The sequence below is a fragment of the Ciconia boyciana genome, chromosome 5, assembly GCF_034638445.1.
Source record: "Ciconia boyciana chromosome 5, ASM3463844v1, whole genome shotgun sequence".
Taxonomy (NCBI): domain Eukaryota; kingdom Metazoa; phylum Chordata; class Aves; order Ciconiiformes; family Ciconiidae; genus Ciconia; species Ciconia boyciana.
The window spans coordinates 29,437,874-29,459,518 of NC_132938.1; the positions used below are offsets into that span (position 1 = coordinate 29,437,874).

At 41.7% G+C, this 21,645-nt stretch overlaps 1 protein-coding gene across 2 annotated transcripts in view; it reads left to right on the forward strand.

Annotated features, from left to right (window-relative positions):
- GABRB1 (gamma-aminobutyric acid type A receptor subunit beta1) overlaps positions 1-21,645 on the forward strand; it is a 130,984-nt gene that overhangs the window by 99,080 nt on the left and 10,259 nt on the right. For both annotated transcript variants that reach the window (XM_072861821.1, XM_072861823.1), the window contains exon 5: positions 273-355. In XM_072861821.1, the coding sequence (XP_072717922.1) occupies positions 273-355 (83 nt within the window). The remainder of the gene's footprint in view (positions 1-272; positions 356-21,645) is intronic.

Consider the following 21,645-nt stretch of genomic DNA (forward strand, 5'->3'; position numbering starts at 1 on the left):
CTGTACACTTTTGCACCTAATGTTTTCAGTCAAAATCCTGCTCTATAATATTCAGCATATGCTCTGATGCTTTATACTGTAACCAGTATATTGTGCTGTATAAATTATTCAGTCATGCTTTACAAGCTATGTAAAGCCTGTATGCCAGGAATCTGTGTGCATAACCATTCTGTATTTAAACAAGCAGAAAAGCCACTATAGAAAATCTTGCCTTCTCAAACAAGTAAAATGTGGTTCCAAATCTCATTATTTTTTTCACCCTCTTCTTACAGGATCACAACAACAGCTGCTTGCATGATGGATCTACGCAGATATCCTCTGGATGAACAAAATTGCACACTAGAAATTGAAAGCTGTGAGTTACTGGAGGGAGAGGGTTGGACAAATGACAGCTGTGGATTGAAAGACATTCACGGGTTAGGTAAAACAGGAGCAAGTTGTTCCAATACTGTGTGTCCAGTGAGCTTGCACACTGAACATACCCAGTATATTTCTATAATATATAAGCCACAATATATTTCTATAATACATAAGCCTCAATATGTTTAATTCACAATATTTGGTTGATCCAAGCTTGTAAGATGTCTTTCAAAATCTCTTGTCAAGGAAGGGAGAAGAGTATTTCTTGATGACTAGATCAGAGGACAGCAACCGAGCACTGTCCATCTTCAGTGCCTGATCACCACAGGACCTGAATGAATTACCTCACCTCAGTGCATTCATCTCTAACATCGAGATTAACATCTGCCTCATGTGGTGGTGGGAGGATTGATCAATTACTCTTACCAAAACACTTGGAGGTTATAAAAGGAAACAACTTGATCCTTCAGCACCAAGGTTAATGAGAGCTTTGCCATTGTCTTCCATGAGCATAGGATCAAGGCGTGCTGTTGCAAATTTTTGTCATGAACATAGCTTTTATACCTTTTATGATGCTAGCCTTTGAAGAAATGCCTATCAAGCTTTTGAAAATAAATTCTATTCTGTCGTTGGTCAAACCAGCTGCTGCCACTGACCATAGAGCAATCTGTCTAAACAAACTAGTTAAGACTACATAGAGGGCAAGGCAAAATAATGCAGCAGTTTTCTAAGAACTTCCACTTGTCACATTACAACTGTTGCACTGTTAGACTTAAATTATTTTTTTATTATAATAATACTTCTCTCTAAAGTATCAAGTTCTAGAAAGGATTGACAGATTTCCCCAAATCCAGTATTTTGGTTCAGCTCACTGAAGAGAAAGAACAGTTTTAGCATTTGAACTTCCATTCTGATGGATAGTTTGAAGTATTAAATAAACAGAGAAACAAGCTGATCCAGGACTAAGGGGTTTTCCTTATCTACCAAAATAATTTCCTAATACTTATGTCATCCACAAAAGCAATGTTTTCATTGTTTGTAGCACCTCCCATTCAAGCAACTAGAAGTTATCAGAAGTCCAGTAAGTAGTTTTCATTCTGCAGAAACTCGTGATATTAGATTTTTCTCTGGACTGAAAAGGGGTTAAATTCCTAAAAACCTCACTGCATCAATTTTCAAAAGGATTCTATTAGTCTTCATTTGTTTAGATTTGACAAATAAAAACAATTTCACAGTGCCAAAACAATGGAATATTTACATATAAAAAGTTTAATAGTGTGGTAACACAAATATAAAATAAATAAGTCTAAACCAAAGAAGACAAAATCACTTTGAGGCTTAGAAAATGTTGCTGGGAAAGATTTCAGTTTATTCTGAACTGCAGAGGTTTTCATCAGTTGAGTATATGTAAATGTAATATATCTCAACAGATCTGTGAGATGGAGATTGTCAGGCACTGAGAAAAGACTACAGTCATTCTAGAGCACGAATGAGAGACAGCATGGGCTCTCAGCCCAATGTTTATACTTGTTTATAATTTCTACTTGATGGCACCAGAAATATGCCTTATTTAAAGCATTGAAATGGGCACATACCTTCAAAATTACTCTCCATAATGAAGTATTTTGGGTTTTGTAAGTACATAATCAATATCAGCCTTAATATAAATCAGTGGAGGTGCAGCTTTTCATTTAGATTTTAAATTGTTTGGTAAGCAACTTGAAATGTTTCCCCAAGAATTATTCGTTTTTGCTCCTTTTCCTGGAATGTCATTTTACAGTGATTTTAGAAATTCTCTGCCAGCTTGAGAACAACGAACCTTTTATTCCACCAGGAAAAGATTTCAATCAAGGAAACATTCACAGTAGGCTTAATGAAAATTATTTTTACTAGAGTGCATTGTCTGAACAGAACCTGCTCATTTATTTCTTTAGAGATTCAGAAAAAGGTGGGGGTTTTTTTTAAGATCTTAGTGTTTTGGCACTGCAGGCAGCCATCTCGGAAAGAGAAGCAGGGAGATGGTGCTGACAGTGTTGTCAAGGTTCCCTGTGAAGCACCTCAATAACTGCAGTCCCGAGTCACCGCAACAGCTTATTCTCTGTTCACCATTCAACACATACAGGGAAGTCTCTGGAAGGACATACTGGTTATGCACCATAGTAAGCCCCTCCAACAGATGCAGTAGCGTGGCAAGCTGGGCCAAGCCAATGTGCATGTAATGAATACTTGTGTTAGACCAACATGCCTCAACCTTCCCTGTACACCTGCTTTCAGTTAGCCTGTCCGTATCTACAATGCTCTGAGTTGACTGAAGCACCACAAACCCACACCCCTGCGTACAAACACATATACAGCCATTTTCTTCTCATTCCCAAGAAGCAGAGGCAGTAGGCAATTTTAGCTTCCCTTTCCAGTGCTGCCCATCTCCCTACTGATCTTCCCAGGTACTTTCTGCTAGTGCAAAACTCTGTCCAAGTCTCATAATCCACCACCTTACAGGACCTACAGAGCCACTCATTAAGCTGCATGGTTGTCATACTCATCCTTGGGCTTTTCCATTCCCTGCCTTTTTTGGCACAAAACAGTTTTCTTGGTGTTGCTTGCTGCTGCTTGGCTCATCTTCTGGCTTAAACTTAACAGGGCATGCGATGGATGCATTTGGAGAATGAGTCATTTCTTGATTTTCAAAATAAAGTGCATAACACATCTCTTCAGTAACTTTCCTACCTGATCAGCAGAGGAAATTAATATACATACGGTACCATAGCAATCAAAATGGGCGACTTCATACTGAAATTGCCTTCATCTTGGATTCATACCTGAATTTATTTGCTGGGAGATTGTTGATTTGAAGTCTCCAGCCCAATCATGACTAAAGCTGATCGAAGTACATGAGCATTTATCAGCTAGCAGCCCAAATAACAAAACCAGACTGACACTTGGCTGGCTCATACCTCTTTATTCACAAGCTTTCACATAAATGAAGCTTTGTAGGGATGAATGCTCAGTGAAAATGGACTTAGATACTACCACTGAGACCTCATCAAGAATCAAAATTAACATCAGATGGAATAAGCAATTAAAATGCTAACACAATCAGGGATGAGAGAATACCATGTCACCCATGTGGCCAGTCACACATCCCCAAAAGAAAATTGCTTTTCAGACCTTTTGAACACTTAATATAAATAATTCATGTCTCCAAAGATATATATGTTTATATGTTAATACTTCTTGAGCCAATCCAAAGAAATCAACAAAATCTTCACTCACAATTTGCCAACAGGTCAAAATTGGCAAAGTGCATTACTTCTCGTTAATATTTAGCTCAGTTCTCCTAACAACTGAGTGATTTTCCAAAAGCACAATCATGCTTACTTGCTACTGAAAGCCCACAGATGGTAGATGTGTCAGGAGCACTGGCATCTTTGACAATCGTCCACCTAAAATCCACCTCCTAATGCACAACAGCTTTTCTCCTCTGCATGTCTAAAACTCTTGAAAGTTATTGTTCATCTACATGGCAGGAGAATATGATTCTGAAGACCAGGCTTCCTACTTCTCTCTTAGGCATTTGAGTAAAAGTAAGCCAGTTGTCCTGAGTACTCAGCACTTGGTAGCACCCATTAATCTCCTTGAAAGCTACTGGGGGGCAAAGTGGAGAGGCTGAATAAATAGGTGATAACTGTGACCGCTGCCTCTCTGTTAGTGCCACATGCATTAGGCATGTGACATTTTCTTCCGTGACAGAACCAGTTTATGAGATTCCCACCCTCAACCTCTCCTTCCAGCTCCTGCATCGCACTTCAGCTATTCAGCTTTCTGTTGTGCCAGTATACAAATCTTCACAGAGCTAGAATGAAAATCAAATTGTTAACATTTTCTTGGTTAAAAAAATATCCCTTTGAAAGAAAGGGATATTTCCCTTTCTACCTCAATTTTGAGAGAGACAGGAATTAAATAAACCCCAGGGCAGAACTGTTCCTTAAATAAAAGGGCCGGGGAAGGTGGTGCTATAATCACTAAGCAATCCTGGAACTGCCTGTGTAACAGCACGTAGCATCTCTCACCGCTAGACAGATACTGTGCACTACATGCACTGTCAGACCATTTTCAAAGCACTGGAAAGTGGTTTTGTTCAGTCTTATACTGTGTACAGTTATATGGTTTAACCCACGTGGCACCAGCTTCCAGAGCAGTACAGTTCGTGGAAACCATCACTGAATAATAATTGCTACTTTGAGGAGATGTACTCTAAGTTGCCATTGCCACTGACTTTCTTCTTCTGCTACCTACAGTCTTCTTGGCTTCAGCAGGAATGTAATAACAGTAACATTGACCTTCTTTTAATCCTTTGTTTCTTAACAGCATTTTTATCCTTGGTGCTGCCAGTAATCATGCAAGCTTGATGCATGCAGAAAGAAAACAATAAATGAAACTAAACACATAGACAGCAAAAAGACCTGTATGGATGTGTAAATCTATGCAATACTAATAGTCCTAAATCTAGTAGCTCTCAGCAGCATGTAATCTGACATAGAAGTAACATGTCTGATCTTCAGCTGGTGAAAACTGGCATGGCTCCATTTTTGTTGATTAAACCACCGCAACTCGCACTCACTGAGAAACCTCCCTGTCTGCTTTTTTATTAGCTGTTTCAAACATTTGTTCCAAGTGGAGGACCCTTTCCTCAGCCCCACCCTTTAAATTAGATCTGATCAGCAGAAACTCTGTAAATTAACTCAGAAATGAAGATAAATGTTTATGAGGAGAGTTCAGTGCCTGTAGAAAATATGCATGACAATTTGGAATTTAAGCAAAAAGACAAAGGCTGAATAATAAACCAAATCAAAGGTCTGTATGGGCATGTAAAATATCTAGCCTGCATTTAAACAGGAGCAGTTATTAAACTGATCTCCACTCTCCTGCAGATGTAAATGCATGGCTCGCATGGAGGTGCATACCTGCAGGGGCAATCACAAGCAGTATGGACTGTGCAATAGAAACAGCAAGAAAAGCCTAACAGTTAAACCAATGCTGAGGCACTAGACCATGGTCAAGATGGATAATGTGTTCTTCACATCATTGTTAAAGTCCCCTAAAAAAACCCTGAATTTTATGAGCTTTATGTTCTTCTAATCCTGTGTACAAGGACACTAGGGCTGCCAAGTGGTTCCCTGAACAGCATCCCTTGGAAACCATGTCAGTTAACAGATTTTACACTCAGATTCACAAGCATTACACTCTGCACCATGCTGTCCCCCTGTGCTTGAAGTCCTGTCTGCTTCCTCAATTCAGTCTCGCTTATTTACCCAGGCCCAGACTGTGACTGGACCGTGCATGGATGTGAGGTCAGAAAGCTGCTGCAAACTGCCCCCTCTCCCTCCCCAGCTCCCCCTCCACATGAGAGCTCCAGGATCTCCTTCGTCCCTAAAGGCTGGCAGGAAGGTGGCATCTGTGCGAGTCCTCTCCCTGTCCCAGGGTGCTTCCCCACCTCTAAACCGAGGAAGCTGGATACACGTTTGGCCCTCCAAAAGCTCAGTGCTCCCTAGTGCATCCACAACAGCTGCGCAGCTCTGTAGCGGTGCCAGAGCACAGCAATACTGTAGCACATACAACCTGTCCCTCTCTTGAGTTCCCCTGTGTTTTTAAGGGACACTTACCCCTACTGCAGACGGAGCATGCACCAGAGGAACCAGGCAGTCCCACAGATGAATTGGTCTTAAGCTACTCAAAGAATAGATGAACATAGCAGTATTTGTGAACAGAAAGGCAGTGCGTCATTACACCTCACAGGGATGTTGTGGAAATCAGCCAAAGACAATCCTTGAAAATCTACAGTGCTAAGAATTGTTCCTTAATAATACTTACCAGGGAGTAATTTAAGGCACTGCAAATAGCAGCAAAACAACTGTGCTACACAGGCATGGAAAAGAGCACAAAGAATCAAACACTGCCCTATTATCAAACCTCTCCAGCAGAGCAGCCAACGCAGGGATAATACATGCTTATATTGAGCTAGCAGATTATTTTCATTTAAAAATTACATTTCCAGCTTTCCCGAAGCTATCTTACAGGACAGCAGAAGCTATGTATGCACAGCTGACAACCAGATAAATGTATACATTTAGGAGGAGGAGAGCATTTTGGCTGCACATATTCCTTCACACAGATTTTCACGGCTTTGCTCAAGCAGTTCACCTTGTTCCAAATTCTGCAGCAGCAGATGGGGAGACCATATCAGAGGCTTTACACCTGTTTCAGTGTCTAATACCGTGATGGCCATTGGAAACTTCTGTGTATAAAATCAAGGGATTTTATAACTGGAACTGCTTCATCAGCAGAGCTGGGATCTGTAACAATCCATTTCTCACAGATTAGCATATCCTGGGACAGAGAAGACTTAATACTTGGCTGGAGGTTACCCAGACTGCTTGGCACTCTGACGTGAGCTCTGATGGATGTCAGCTTGGCAATTTAAGATGTTAAATTCCCCAGCTGTTAGTTCTGCTGTACCAAGTAGCCTCTGGCAAGGGCTACAACTGCTATAGCAGTTCACAACCCAGTGCCTTGGCACAAGCCCACTGTCCCTGGCAGCAGCTGCGGCAGGCTCTGGACCAGCATGGATGAGATGCAGACACATATCTCAGCTGATAAAGGAGCAGACAGAAGGAGGAGGCAAACAACCAGGGACAGTAGCATCAAACTGCTTCAGCTAAATCACCCAGCGCTTGTCTGACAGAGACTTCTGACTGCACACAGCTGCCCCACTCTAGCATCCTTCATTATAAATACATGTGCTGACCTCACCGCACCACCTAGAAGATAAGACAGGATACTGTCATTACTCTAATACTCTTTGTCGCTTTGAAGTCGCCAGGATCACAATCACGGCGTGACCTTGTGGACTAAGCTTGCTCCTGGCTTTCTCTCAGCAGAAGAAAATAATGGGCCAACAACACCACTCTGACAATAAATTAAATCCCCATTTGCAGTTTCTCTTCCAGCATCCCCCAAACTTAAGTGAAATCTGTTTCACTGTCACAGGAGAGGAAGGGCCAGGCTGTGCTCCAATTTGGCAAAGTTATTTACTTATTGGCAAGCTACTATGTGTTTTACAACAGGTCTGAGCAGATTATCAGAACTGTCCCTTTGGTCTCAAAAATCTGTGTCTCTATGACAACTATGTAATGCTGCAGCATGATTCAGGGATCGACACTGCAACACTGAACCATGTGTTAGCTTTGTCAGCAGCACTTTCAGAAACCACTTCACTTGTGTGAGTGAACTGAACAAGCCATAGAAACCTGAACAGAGTGAGTTGGGGAAAAGAGGAAGATTTGTTTAGTCAGCTACGGTATAGAAAATGGCAATTCTCTCTTGACTCCATTGTTTTTATCGCTGTCCCTGCTTCATGTAGAAATAGGCCTAGCACTAAATATATGTAATGCTTTGATGAAAGCGCAACCAACTTGAAGTGATATTGCAGTGAATCAATAAAATACCCCACTTGAACCTCTACATAGTTTGTTGCCAGAAAAAACAACAACTGTGTTCATACCTAAACATTCATTATTGCCTCTATTGGCAGAGTGGTCTGACAGAATGAGATTTGAACGGATTTATTACAGCTCCCTGCCTGAGACAAGACTGCATTGATCCAGGGTATGATTGCATTTGAACTACCAAGGATGTAAGAACCTACACCTCAAACAAAAAGGGCTATTTTTATTAGAGATGAAAAACCTGTCTTAAATCCAAGCTTTCCCAGACAGCTTTTCCTTTGCCTGTCTGCAGGCACCAGATATCTAGTAATTTATTCATGCCTGGCAATAAAAATTCACTAATGAATATGACTGTGCTGGTGCGTGAGGCAGCAAGAGCTTTGAGCTGGATCCACTCATGTCTTTTCCCTAAAGTATCCAAAGCCACTAAAAGGGCATCTGGTCTCATCCTGCTTCTTCTCACCAAGCATATCAAATTGCTTCTACAGAAGGCATAGTTTCTCCCCTCCCAAAGGAGCTCGTTGCTCAGAGTATTCTAAAAACCAGTTGCAAGGCCCCTTCCCAGTTAAAAAAAAAGGCCAGAAGGGCGCTCAACTCTATGCCTCTTTTAAGATTCCATCTTTCTGATGTTTCTAATGAGGGCGGCTTGCACCCCTCACAGTTGCTTAGGTTCTGCCACATCTGTAAATGAAGAGCTTCTCTCACTCACTGCCTGTCAGACTCCCCCCGCTGCCCCATGAGACGTGCAGCCATAAACCCGTGTCCCAGCATCTGTCGCTTCCCACAGGCCCTGCAAAACCTAGCGGGGGGGAACTCATTTTCTCCACTTTGACTTGTCTCTGGTTATTACAGTGTAGCGGTGGGAATAAGAGTTCTCTTCTGCTTCTGGCCAATTCCTTTAACTGCTCTAAAATACATACTCAGCCCTAAATTTATTTCTTTCAAACTCGGTGAGAGAGAGAGGTATCTGTTCCAAAACTCAGATCACTCAAACAGTGGGATCTTTCTGAGATTAACTATCTGAATGCAAAAGGCAGAAGAGTTCCTGCCTGCCCATCTTGACTTAATCTGCCAGCTAGAAGTGATATGAGGTTCTTAGCATTTCATCCAGTTCACAGCATTCACAATTCACCAGTGTGCAGGCGGGTCTCCATCCATGCCTTCTTCTGTACGCCCATTGCTGCCTGCTCTATGACATGCACAAAATGCCTTATTTCACAAGGGCTTTGCAATGGATCAAATGCCATATTCAAGCAACTAGCTCCCACAAACCCTAGCAAAAGAATAGTTAACACCAGAAAAATGGAAAAGCACACTTTATCACAGCACACTCATAAAACAAGCAAGACAGTACTTTAGGAAACATCCCAGAAAGAGCAGGCATGGAGATCAGCACACATGTTGCTGGTGTCATCCCATATACTGCTCATTGGGACAGCAAAGTGGCTACTCTCTGGGCAACACATTTTGCAATTTGAAACACCCTTTAATCATTTCTAAAGACATTCAGATAATACACCCTAGGGCACTCCGCATACCCTATGCAAAATACACATCACTGCAAATTCACTCTCAGAAGGATCACCCATGGAGACTCCGCACGCACACAGCAATCTGTAGATCCCCATTAACTTCTGACATAGCTGAAATGCCATCCTTCTGAGCTGCAGAGAACATGCTGGCAGCAAAACAGGAGTGGTTTTAAAGTTACAGCATGAGCATCCACAGCAGCAGATTTAAACATCACGGGGACAGAAAGACTAGCACAGAGCTGTAGAGCTGAGCAAATTGTTTTTCAGACACTCTGAGAGGCAGATTCACAAATAGCTTGTTGATATTGAAACTGAGAAATCAGCCAAATAGGATGTTTCGGTTTTTTCACATCAAAATTTAAAATGTATTTTTGGCTCAGTTTAAGTCATTCCTTACTGCTCATCTTTTAAGTCAGTCACTAAGCTAAAATAATTCATTCTTCACAGTACACTAGTGTTAAGCCACAATGACTGCTCTGTTTCCACACTTTGGAAAGAATTCTTTCCCCAGAGGAGTATAAGCCAGTTATTTTACTTTCACAACATATTTTTACACTGCACACAAATTTAGAAGTTACTCAGATGCTGATAGTATAGTCTATATGACTTTCCCTTTTTATTTTCAAGAAGATGGATAACTTGTCTCTGTGGATATGGATGCATAGATTTTAATAGCAAATACTTGACACTCAACAATTTCAGTGCATGAGCACATGAAATTAGCCACGTCACCTATCTGGTATATCTTAAGCACTCTTCTGTTGCACACAGAGGAATGCAGAGTTATTCTCACGACTGGTCTTCTCATTTTAGTGGCATCTCAGTAGCATCAGAGGTACCGATACAGGGCCCAGGCTGTCCCCTGGTGACCGCAGGGGACAGGAAAGCTGGGGCCACGTCACTTCCCAGCGCAGCCTCACCAGGTCCCCGTCTTCAGCCTCTGGCAGCCCCCAGGCCAGGGGAACAGCAAAAGGAAAAGCTGGGCTTGCTTTTCAAAAGTAAGAGTTCATTTAGAGGAGGGGCTGATTTCTCTGGAAACAGCTGTGCTCTTAAAGGAGTCTGTAATTCTGCAGTCAGAGCAGCAGGAAAAATAATCTCTACACCTGGTCATATCACATTTTTGGAAGAGCAGGCATATTGTGCTTTGAGATAATGCAGTTGTCCTGAGATGTTACAGCCATAAGTACAGTTTATGTATTTACTTGTCTTCTGCCAAGGTGTGAATTGCCATATAAAACAAACAAAACCCAGAACAAATTGGAAGATTCTGGTACTCATAGATTCGCTTCAATTTATGAGAATGAAGCCTTGCCCCAAATGCATCTGGGTTTACAGATGTCATAAATTTTGAGAAATTCTCTGTTCAGGGCCTATCTACTCTGTGTCTTGATCTATACCTATGGCTCCTTGACACTGCAATAATACAAATAAACAAAACACAATGCCTCAAGGCTCAATGTGGAAAGACTGCTTACCTGACCTGGGACAGCATTAACATGAAGTAGTTTTATTAATTGGGCAGCATACTCACACACGAGTCCTCCAGCCCTCAGGAATCTACTTTGCAGAACTGAGAACAGAATTGAATCCTTCAGATAAAATTCTTAATGCTTCCTCCAGTAGCTTTCTGCTACCACTTCTAACAGCTTTATTTATTTATTCATCTTCCTCATAAACTTAAAGCAACAAACATTAAGTGCAAGAGCAGACTGTACAAAGAAACATCAGTCGTTATGAGTAAACCACAGCGTGTGGGAAACTTCAAGAAGAAAACATTGAGCATTTCAGTTGTGTTTGAAGAGTTCATTGATACTGATATGATTTTTCACTGAATTTATCTTTTGCGCTGATTGGCAGCCCTCAATTAATCGGGCTTCCATCAAAATAGCAGCACCAAGTTTCCCAGACTGCCAACCCAGATCTCCCTGGCCATGCAGGAACCATCTGTGCAGAGAGGTGCACGTTTGCCTCCCTCGGTCTTTCAAATACCTGTTACCAAATACCTGGAGTGCAAGCCTGGTTTGTACAAGGGACAATTGTCCATCAGCATGTAGATAGAAACCAAATTAGACAACGATTCATTTCACACGAGACACTGGACACCAGGATCAGGGCTGCGTAGCCATAGTGCTGATGGCCAGGGAAAATGGAAATGCTGTGTAGTAACTCTAAGTACAGATCTGAGCTAATGAAGCAGCACCTAAAGGTTGGTAGATTGCTATCCAGTATATCTGTTCCTGCTGGTGAGGTGCAATTTTGGCTAATACCCTCAATGAGTTACTTTTAACTCAGAATATATGGCTAATCTCCTCAACAATGTATCTCCATTCTCATTCATTTATATTCTGTAAGTGCCTATGAACACTAAATTACCTACAAAGACTTCTTCCTGAGAAAACACACGGTTATTTAACATATTACCATTTCTAATCCAAACCACACAGAGCATGACTGCCTTATTTGAATTCACGTTTAGGGTCAAAGCAACAGAACCCATAATTCAAATATTTCACACACTTACTGTGGGCAAGAATTTGTATCAACAAGATAAGGCGCACAGAAAATTATTCAGCATCCTTTGATTGTAAGACCTTGGACCTTCTCTCTCTATGGAGTGCCTGCCCCTCCATTAACACCTCGTATTAGTCCACTAATGAGTGCGTGCCACATGTCTGCCTCCACAGAAAACTGCAGATACTAAGCAGACTTTGTACATCAACCACCTAAAAACCCTGTTCCTTGACTTTAGCCTATGCTTTTAGCCACAGAAATCCCCTATTCATTCTTTAGTGCTTAAGGAAAAATGGCAACCATAGCAGTATCACGGACAGCTTGGTGTCCAAGAAGCCATTCATCTCCTCGGTGCAGGACTGTACTCCTGAACCCAGCCTGTTCATTGCCCAAGGGAACATGCAACTTGCTAATTCTGATTTTCAGCCCAGGCTGTACAGTCATACCAGACTAGTAAGGCCTAACATTTCTCTACATACCCCTGTCTTTGGCTTATCATTGATTTGCCAGGGTGAAATTAATAACACAACATGTTGGTAAAGTATGCTATATTCCTTCTATACTTCCCCTTTATGCACTTCAGGTCTCCCTACAGAATGGAGATGGATTGATTTTGTATAGTATTAAAGCCTATGGATGAAAAGTGGTGGATATTTTCTTAGTAGTAACAGAATTTTGGTATTTTCTACTGTAGTTTTGCTATTTTGTTCCTTATCATTGCTAGCACAAATTTAGTCTCAGCAACACAAGCAGCCCAAAAAATGCTGGTAGCTTGCACTGCTTAGCCCAGCTGTGAACTGCAGTGTCATGGTGTTAAAATGATGCTGGCTTATCTCAGTGCCTTAGCAGAGGGAAATTTTCTCAGGAGAAGCCAATGCCATCCCAGCTGTGTAAGCAATGGGAGTCATTTCTATAGAATCAAGAGCAGAATTCAGTCTGAAGCTCCTTTTTTTTTCCTGTTACAGCTATAAATCTATTACCAAGTACAGATCTGAATGTATTTTTCTCTAAGTTTTGGTCCTTTGTAGGACTTTCTTGCTCCTATTTCTTGGCAGTACAGAATTAGTATTTACCTATGGTTACAGAAGTAAAGCAGATCAGTGACAAAGTTTTAAAACAACAGTCAAATCTGCATTTTCTTTCATGGTCTTGTAACAATGTCATAAAGAACAACATCGTATTTTTCAGGCAAGGCTTTTTCCCCAGTGAAGTATATCGATTCAGTAATGTGTAACTATTGTGGCAAAATATGCATGCAGAAAAAGTGTAATACCGGCACAATACATGTGCATTGTAAAACATATTTTCTAAAAAGAGTCAATATTTCATTTTCAAAAGTCAAAATAGTTGGTATTTTTATTTGAAATTAATTTTGTTTAGAAAAGTACTTTTTTCACTCAATTATTCTTAATTTTGTCTGAATGAAAATTTTCACGTAGCTCAGTATAACTTTAAAACTTTCTACAATTGTTCATGAATTGAAAATTCAGCTACTTACATAGTCAGAACAGTGAGTGAGACCACCATGAAAACTTCATTCTCATTGTTTATCTAAAAAGCCTAAGTACAGTGGCCTCGTACTTGCCCCCATATTTATCTCTCTGAAAAATTTACGCACCTGAATTAAGTAATTAAATTTTTAAAAGGGTTTTCACCATCTCAGACAGGGGAACACAATATTGCATAGAAATAGAAGGTGTGCTTGCGTAAGCCGTGCTGGCATAAGTAAGAAACACATCTCCTGCTTCATCTGCAGTGTGAGTCCTGTTGAAAACAGAGACCCCACTGCCTTAAACAAAAGCAGGTTTAGGCTTGACATGCTGGAGCACAAACCAGATGGACCTGGATTTCAAATGCCTTTTTCACCGAGTACAACAGCTGTATCTAAAATTGGGGGAGTCTGCCTGGCAACCAAATGAGAGCACTTAGAAGTAGATCTTAATTAGTCAAATGAAATAAGTGCTCAAGGGCAAGATGTGTTTACAATACAAGCAGACAAAACTATGTACCATGCAATATTGACTGAACTAAACTAACTGAATGCTAAGCAGCTGGACCTCTGTTGCTAATGTTTACATAATGTGCTTATAAATAGTGTTGTTCTCTTTTTAACTTTGTAAAGCAACTCAAGTCAGAAAAAACTTCCAGGATTATGGCTCAGACTGGGATAGCCATGCATTGTACAGCAGCTCCAGATGAGAAAAAAAGAGGAGGAAACTGAGGGGTGAAAAGAGTGATTTGCATCAGACTTATAAACTCTACATAAAATGTGCTCCTGACAGCACTGCAAGCAAGTTACCTTAGTCTGGTTCATATGAAGGTGTGGAAGTCCTTTGAGTTAGCAAAAGAGGTGAGGGACAGCAACACTGGGCTTCCAGAAGAGGTCAGGTCTCTCTCGGCACGCCGAGGTCTCTCATCCTGAGTCAGGCACTCGCAGCCTGTGCTGCCAGGATTGGAGTAGAAACAATTTGTGGTCTGCATTTTGCTGCTCCTGAAAATGGATTTTTTCCCCTCCTCATCAAACTAGGGGGAATGAAGGGTAGAAGAGAAAAGGGGGGGGGGGGGGGGCAAGCAAACCTCACCAGAAGAGGTCAGGAGCTTTGGTTCAACTTTCTGCAGATTGAGATACAGCTGGTATCCAGTATAAGTGTCTATTCAAAAGGAGAACAAGAAAGGGAGAAGGAGAAAGCTCAAAACAGATTCAGGAAAAAGGCATCTGGGAACGAAAGCAAGAGAAGATGACTGGGACTTCTGACACTTGCTGCTGGAAAGAAACAAGCCCTCTCTTCCCAGCTCCAAACTCTCAAGGACAGTCTGGTACCAGCAGCAAGTGAACTGGATGCAAGGCAAGGAAACTGTTGGGGTTAATCTCCTCATGCACAGCCTCTGCCCTGATCGCTGTTGACTAGCCTTTAGACAAGAACACGATGGTGTGACTTCAGAACTTTGCTGGTTTCAACCCCACAGGAGAAGAGGAGTCAGGCAAAGAAGCGAGAAATGTGGAAGCAGTTGAACAAACAGATCTTCAGCAGTTGTAACTACCAAAGTAACTAAAAGTACCATTTTAAAACATCATGCTTCAGAGCCCCTCAGACTAGATTATGAGATGAGAAACTAGCTAAAGGTCTGTGGAAACTAATGTATGATGGCTGTACTTATCAGGGCTGATTTGTTAATAGCAGTTGTGCATCTGTACATGTTACATGTACAATTACACAAGTGTCTAGTCTGCACGAGAAGGCACCAGTCAGGAGCACACACTGCACACTTGCTTTGTTAAAAAAAGTTTAAAAAGCAATATCATTGCTACTACTTTTGAGACAACAGGTCATCAAAATGTCTCAAGTCCAAAGTTAAATCACTGGCACTGCTCGCTAAACTTTTGCATATAAGAGACCTCTGAGTTTTCAGTGACATTTTGGCCACTGAGTTACTATGGGCAGGTTGCTTATTACTAGGGAAAATGCATGGGCATGAACAAGGTTTTCTAATTGCAATTTAATTTACATGAATTACACAAAGATGTGTAGAGTCAGAGACTCTCAACATCAGGCTAAAAATCATCACTCCAGTGACGAAGTAAAAATGTGAGTTGTAAAGGTGAAAGACATGAGACGGGCAAATCTGGCTGCAGTGGAACATGTCAGACCCTTAACTGCTGTACTGTCTCAAATCGAACGTCTATGTCGCCCATCATCTTGTCTCTTGGCCACTTGACAGTGGCCAGCAGCACACGGCTATGAAGCTAGAACAGAGCATAGGACATACATGCTGATATTTCCCCAGTAAACTCCTCCAGTAAGTGTTCTGCACTTCGGTACCTCAAGTCAGAAGTAGTATCGTTGTGTTTAATAACTTGGATAGATTTTTATTCTGTATATGTATGATAGCTTCGGAACAAGCAGAAGCTTCTGACACTTGCGTCACCTTGTGCAATGAGTTCTGCAGGTTATCTGTACGTTGTATTTCCCTTTATTTCTTTCAAACTAGCCGCTAGACATACGATTTGTTGCTTTCTTGGTCTGGAAGTGTGAGGGATTGTGAATAATCATGTCCTGTTCAAGCTTACCATGCTAACTTAGAATCTGATAGACTTTTGGCATAACATTCCCTCAGCCCCCTTACCTCCAGGCTGAAGAATCGTAACTCAGTCAGTCCTTCTTTCAATGGAAGCAAGCCTGTTCTTAATCATCTCAGTGGCCCTTCTTTGTAGCCAACTTGGTACAGTTATTTTTGAGAAAGAAAGAAAACTGCATATAATAGTCAAGATATAACACAACATGAATTGGAAAGCATATGAAAATGCAAACAAAGAATTTTGCATTTGCTTTCCTTTCCTTTCCTAGTAATTCCTTCATTTGTTTTTTTTATAGGTAATGAGAATGAAACTCTTACTAGTGAACAGGAAAAAAATAAAAATACCAGTATGCCTTATAAGAGGTGCTCTTGCACATGAAAGCCATACCAGATAAAACATATTAATGTGTATTTCTGATTGTGCACTGCATTATATTTCTTTTAGGCTCAGTAGGTCCTTTGACATCACTGGCATAATCCAGTAGGAGGAGACAAATAAACTGGTAAGGCATTTTCGGTACAAGTCTGACTACTTAACCAGAAGCCTTCAATGTTTCCATCTATTGAGACTACAGTGATACTGAGAAATCCTGCTGTGTTAGCCATTAAAGAGATAGTAAGCAAAACCAAACAATTCCTTTCCCAAAGGACATTCAACCTTGTATCAAGTCTCACTGGCAAACGTGATTTAAAAAGTTAGAGGGGCAAAAAATGATAACAAGTAACAATGAACCAATATTAAAGGTGTTTGCACAGTAACGCAAGGTTATAATTCACTCTCCGAACTAGATTAGGATGTTGCAAGAGTGACTTTATGCCGTAATAACATTTATTTTCTGCTTCTAATGGATAGGAAGTGATGCCTCCAACTGGGATGGAACAGATTGCCCCATATGTTAAATTTATTTTTATTTGAGAAACCTTCTTAAATAACTGACAATTTGTAGTACTCCAGCAGTCTAACCAAGTTTTCATTTGGGTCAGTATTGCTTAGGCTAAATTCTGACTCATATCCCCAGTTACAATCTGCCATCTGCCTATAGAAAGTATTTCTCAGTGAAAAAAAAAGTCACAGATAAAAACACCCACTCTAATGCAGGTGGCAGGGAGCCTTTTCAAGCAATTCTATCAACCTTAATGTTAACTAGTGACATTGCTTTCCAAAACACATCTTCAGATCTGCGGTGCCCTGTTCACATGTTGGGTTTAAGCTGAAATAGTGCAATAAATTTACCGTTGTATGGACCACCTCAGTGGTGTGCAGAAGAAGTGCTTTATCTTCTTGTTTGAATACAGTCAAAGGAATAATAACTATGTGAAACAAGAAAAATTATACTGTAAGAATACATTCAGCAATGAAGACTAAGTTGTTAGGAAAGGGACGATCCAATACTGATGGAAGAAGGTTGGGTTCCAGCCTCATGTCCTTACACAAGGCCAAATCATCTGCGGCACACGGAGTGGAAATATTTTTTTGAAATGCCCTTTTTAGACTCAGATCCCTAAGGCAGGGACCCTGTTGCTGGGTGTTTTGGAGCTGCCTACCCTGGAGAATCAGAAGGGAAAAGGGGGTCCATTTGGACATCTCTGTGGAACTGGTAATAGTAGTAGAACCATGACGTTATTTGTTACGTTCATGTAATATAGATCTTTATTTATCCCAGAGGTATTTGAAATGGTAAGGGCTGTGGTGGAAAATAAAACAGCCTGGTGCCATTAACATCTAATACATTGTTAACCTCGGCTATATCACAACGTCAGTAACGTTTCTAAAATATTTTTGTCTGTGAGCAGCAAGACTTATACATAACCTGTTTCTTGCCGTGCTTGAATCTAGTTACTTTTTAGATCTGTGGTACTTCTACATAAGTGTTCTCACTTAAACTCTCAGCTGGTGGTCTAGAAGCAAAAAAAAAAAGACGTGTTGGCACATCAAGGACTGTATTATCATTTCTAAAGATTATTTTCTAGGAAGCAGAAGTTTAATATCTGGAGCTGGGCAATTAAACATATTTTAATGGTTTTGAAGCTGGAAAAGAATCTAGCAAGCAAACAAAGGCTTAAATAGATCAAATAATTTTCATGGGAGCTTTATTACTAGAAAAAAAATCTTAGCAATCACTTATTATTTAGGTCAACAAAAGCACACACGTAAATCCTGGGGAATTTGTTTGATTAAGTGGGCTAGACGGCTAGTGATGTCAGCCCAGAAATCAAGCCACGTTTGCTCCAGAGGTATTGAGTAAACCTGTTTAAAACCCAACGCATCCTCTGGATGAAGTCCAGCCATTAAACACAGTGGCTGACATCGCGCACATCACCATTCCGACACCCGGCTCTCCCCTAAGGCGTGCTCATCGCTGTCCTGGCCAAATTCGGCAACTGGCGTAACCCCTTCGGGACCGCACGTTTCGGGCCGGGCGAGCCAGGCCGCCCCGGGCCGAGGCCCGAAGGAGGGCGGCGGGCAGCGGCAGCGGCAGCGGCGGGGGGCGGCAGCGCTGCGGCCCGGCCGCCCTGGAGCGCGGGCGCCCCCCCGTGGCCGCTCGGCGGCGCTGCGCCGCGCCGCGCCGCGGCGGGCGGGGACCGGCGGGGCCGGGGGAGCCGTCACGGGCGGCGCCCACCGGAGACGCTGATTCCCTTTTGTCGGGAACGGGCGTCGCTGAATTAGATTCCCTCGTGTCATTAAATGGGTTAAATGTGCTTCGTGTCGTGCTCTTAGTCATTCGGGGAAATAATTCCAGACTTCTGCAGCTACAGCTGCAACCGCTCTTGACAGCTATTATGGACGTAATGGAAATAGTTCAGGTTCCCATACTTGGCTTCTGTGAAATTTGTGTTCGGACAGCACTGCCCGGTTGTACGTACTGCTCTCTCTGTCACAAAAGCAGAGGCATCCCTTTGAAGCAGTGACATGGATATGTATGCAGAGGGAAAAGGATCACACGGGGAAAAAAGCTGCCGAGGGAATACCTGGGCAGTGCCGATAAGTTCAGTGAACAAATCAGCATGTTAGAGCTGACCACTGCACAGACTAGACCCACTTTTTCTATCATTGAAATAGCTTTTCTTCCATTGTAAATGTTAAAGGCATATGCTGCCAGAAATGAGGCTGTATCATTGCCTGCTAGCCAGAACCTAGTGCTGCTCCACACTGAATGTTTCTTAGTTTACATCACGGTGGCTCCTCACTTGAAGGCACTACCCGCTTCAAAAAGGAGCGATCTGTCCTCTGCTAACTCTGTTCAGAGCTGAGATCAGTTCCAGCCTTTAAACCGCAGCCAGCTGTGTTCCTCTCGAGTTTGCTAGTTTGGAAAGCAAAAAGCAATGTCAACGCTTGTGGAACACGAGGCCCTCCAAGCCCTGCATCTGTGAGTCATCGTCAGCCATGAAAGCAACGCCTCTCACACACCTAGAACAATGTGCAAAGCACATAATGAAGGGCATCGCACAACAAAAATCATATCACATCAGGGAATGGACTGCCTGGGGAGACTTTACACCTTGTTAGTGTCTAGCAGAGTTATTACATTGACTGTCAAGGAACTCATGATTGTACTGAGGCTCTCTCTATACAAAACCACAGGAAGATGTTCCTGCTCAATTACTCTTCTAAAAAGAAAGAGAGCTAAGAAACATGAATGCTCCTGATTGAAAAACATCACTATCCCTGTCTCATAATTTCCCTCAGCTTTAACTGGAGTAAATTCAAGGAACAAATCAGCATATTAGAAACAGTGGTAGCTCACACTAGGTCCATTTTTTGTAGTATTTGGAAGTCTTTTTTAAGTTTGTAAAGGTTAAAGACATGGCCTGCCAGCACTGATGGTTTCTCATCAGCTGAAATCTCCATGCAAGGTCCTTGCTTTTGGTGAATTGACTTTATAATCTTATAGTTCTACTTTTCATTTAGTAGCCAAAGTCATAGAAACCCTTCCAGGACTAGTGACAAGCACATTTGCCTCAGTTACAAAACTCCCATAATCTGTTTTTGTGAAGGTCCAGCATCACCACACGCTGTACCAATAACACAGTGCAATCCTTCCGTAGGAAGGTGTGCCCGGTTTTGTTTGGAAATCTGCCCTGTGATATCCCAGGTGTTTATAGGGTACCATTTTGGTTTTAACAACTAAATCTACAATAATTCACCTTTGGGGAAGGGAATTTTATCTTCAGTAAGGTGCCCAGACTATTCCTTCTTTTGTCAAGAAGGCAGAGAAACTGCAGAGAGGCTGGCAGAGGCTGCTTAAGGAGACAGCAAATAAAGTCAGGACTTGCTGAGCACTGGAGACAGTTCCTCTCTCTGCCCTGGATTCCAGTGTGCACCAGCCGAGGAAGCAGCACAACTGAACCAAAACTGGAGGGAGGGGTGTGAAAAGGGTGATGGTACAGAACAGAAGAATCAGGTCCACCATTTTCTTCCAAACCCTGAAGCAGAATCTAACCCTTCACCTGTGACTTTGCAGCAAGTACCTGTGCAACATCTAGGTAGTGCTGCACCCTTCTTTCTAATTTTAGCCCCTAAAGACAAAGAAACAGCTATGAGTGTTACTTCATGTAGAGGATGTTTGTGTGGTACCAAGTCTACACATAATCAATACCCTTTCAGTATGAGATGACAGTTTACCATTTCCTCTGTTTTGCTCCATCCTTTTTAAAAAGGGAAAACATTCCAGAGAGATTTTTTGTAATACAGATTTGCAAGAAAATGAAGTTAACACTTCCCTAACAATCTTAGTCTTGGCCTTTTAAACAGACTTAGCAGTCTTCATTCCCTCCTTCAATCATTCTGTATTACACCCTACACGTGGTTCATGTCAGGCCCGTGGTTTGTGTGCAATGCCTTTAAAGCAGCTACTGAAGTCCCACTATCAAGCAGCTGCCTTGACCTTTTGCAATGAAAAGCTCTTGGCTTCTACCTGGAAGACGTGAAAAAAAGCCATGCAGAGAGCCCTGTGTGACAACCCTGGGGTGATTCATTTAAAAAAAAATTAGCATAAGTGATGAAAAGCACAGAAGTTTTAAGCAAACAGCAGCAATCTATATTGCACAGGTTAGTACAGTTTCAGGACAATTCAGATAGTTAGCAAACTGTGGCACCAAGCAGTTCACAAATAAGATACGTGAACACTTAACCTTGTTCAGCCCATCACTGTGTGTTTGCATCAAAGGTATCTGTTCAATAACTGCAGCCTTCCTAAGTAGTCCCTTGAGCCCGGCAGCAAGTTGTGAGAGCTTCTCTGATTGTCACCAGGGAAACTACAGACCTGTTCTGCATGTGGTCAGCCTTCCAGAGATGAGGCTATTACCAGGCACTATCATAGGAAAAGACATCTCAAGACTCATTTCCCTAGCTAGAGATTGCATTACTGGTGCATATGAAAGGATAAGTTCCTAACTCTGTAGAGGCTTCTGATGCTACGGTTGGCTCAGCTGGCAAAACTACTGTCAAGTTTTCTAAAGCTTTGAGTTCGAACACATGTTTTTATTTGATCTGTCTTATATGATTTAAACCTGATTAAATCTAACACCTGAAGGAAAAGTCTAAAAATAGATGAGATGTTGTTCTCTCCTTTGGTAGATATCTGGAGAAAGTAGTAAAATGCAATAAATTGGAAACAGTTTAAATGTTAGTTCAAAAATGTCATCAGTTGTGAGATTTT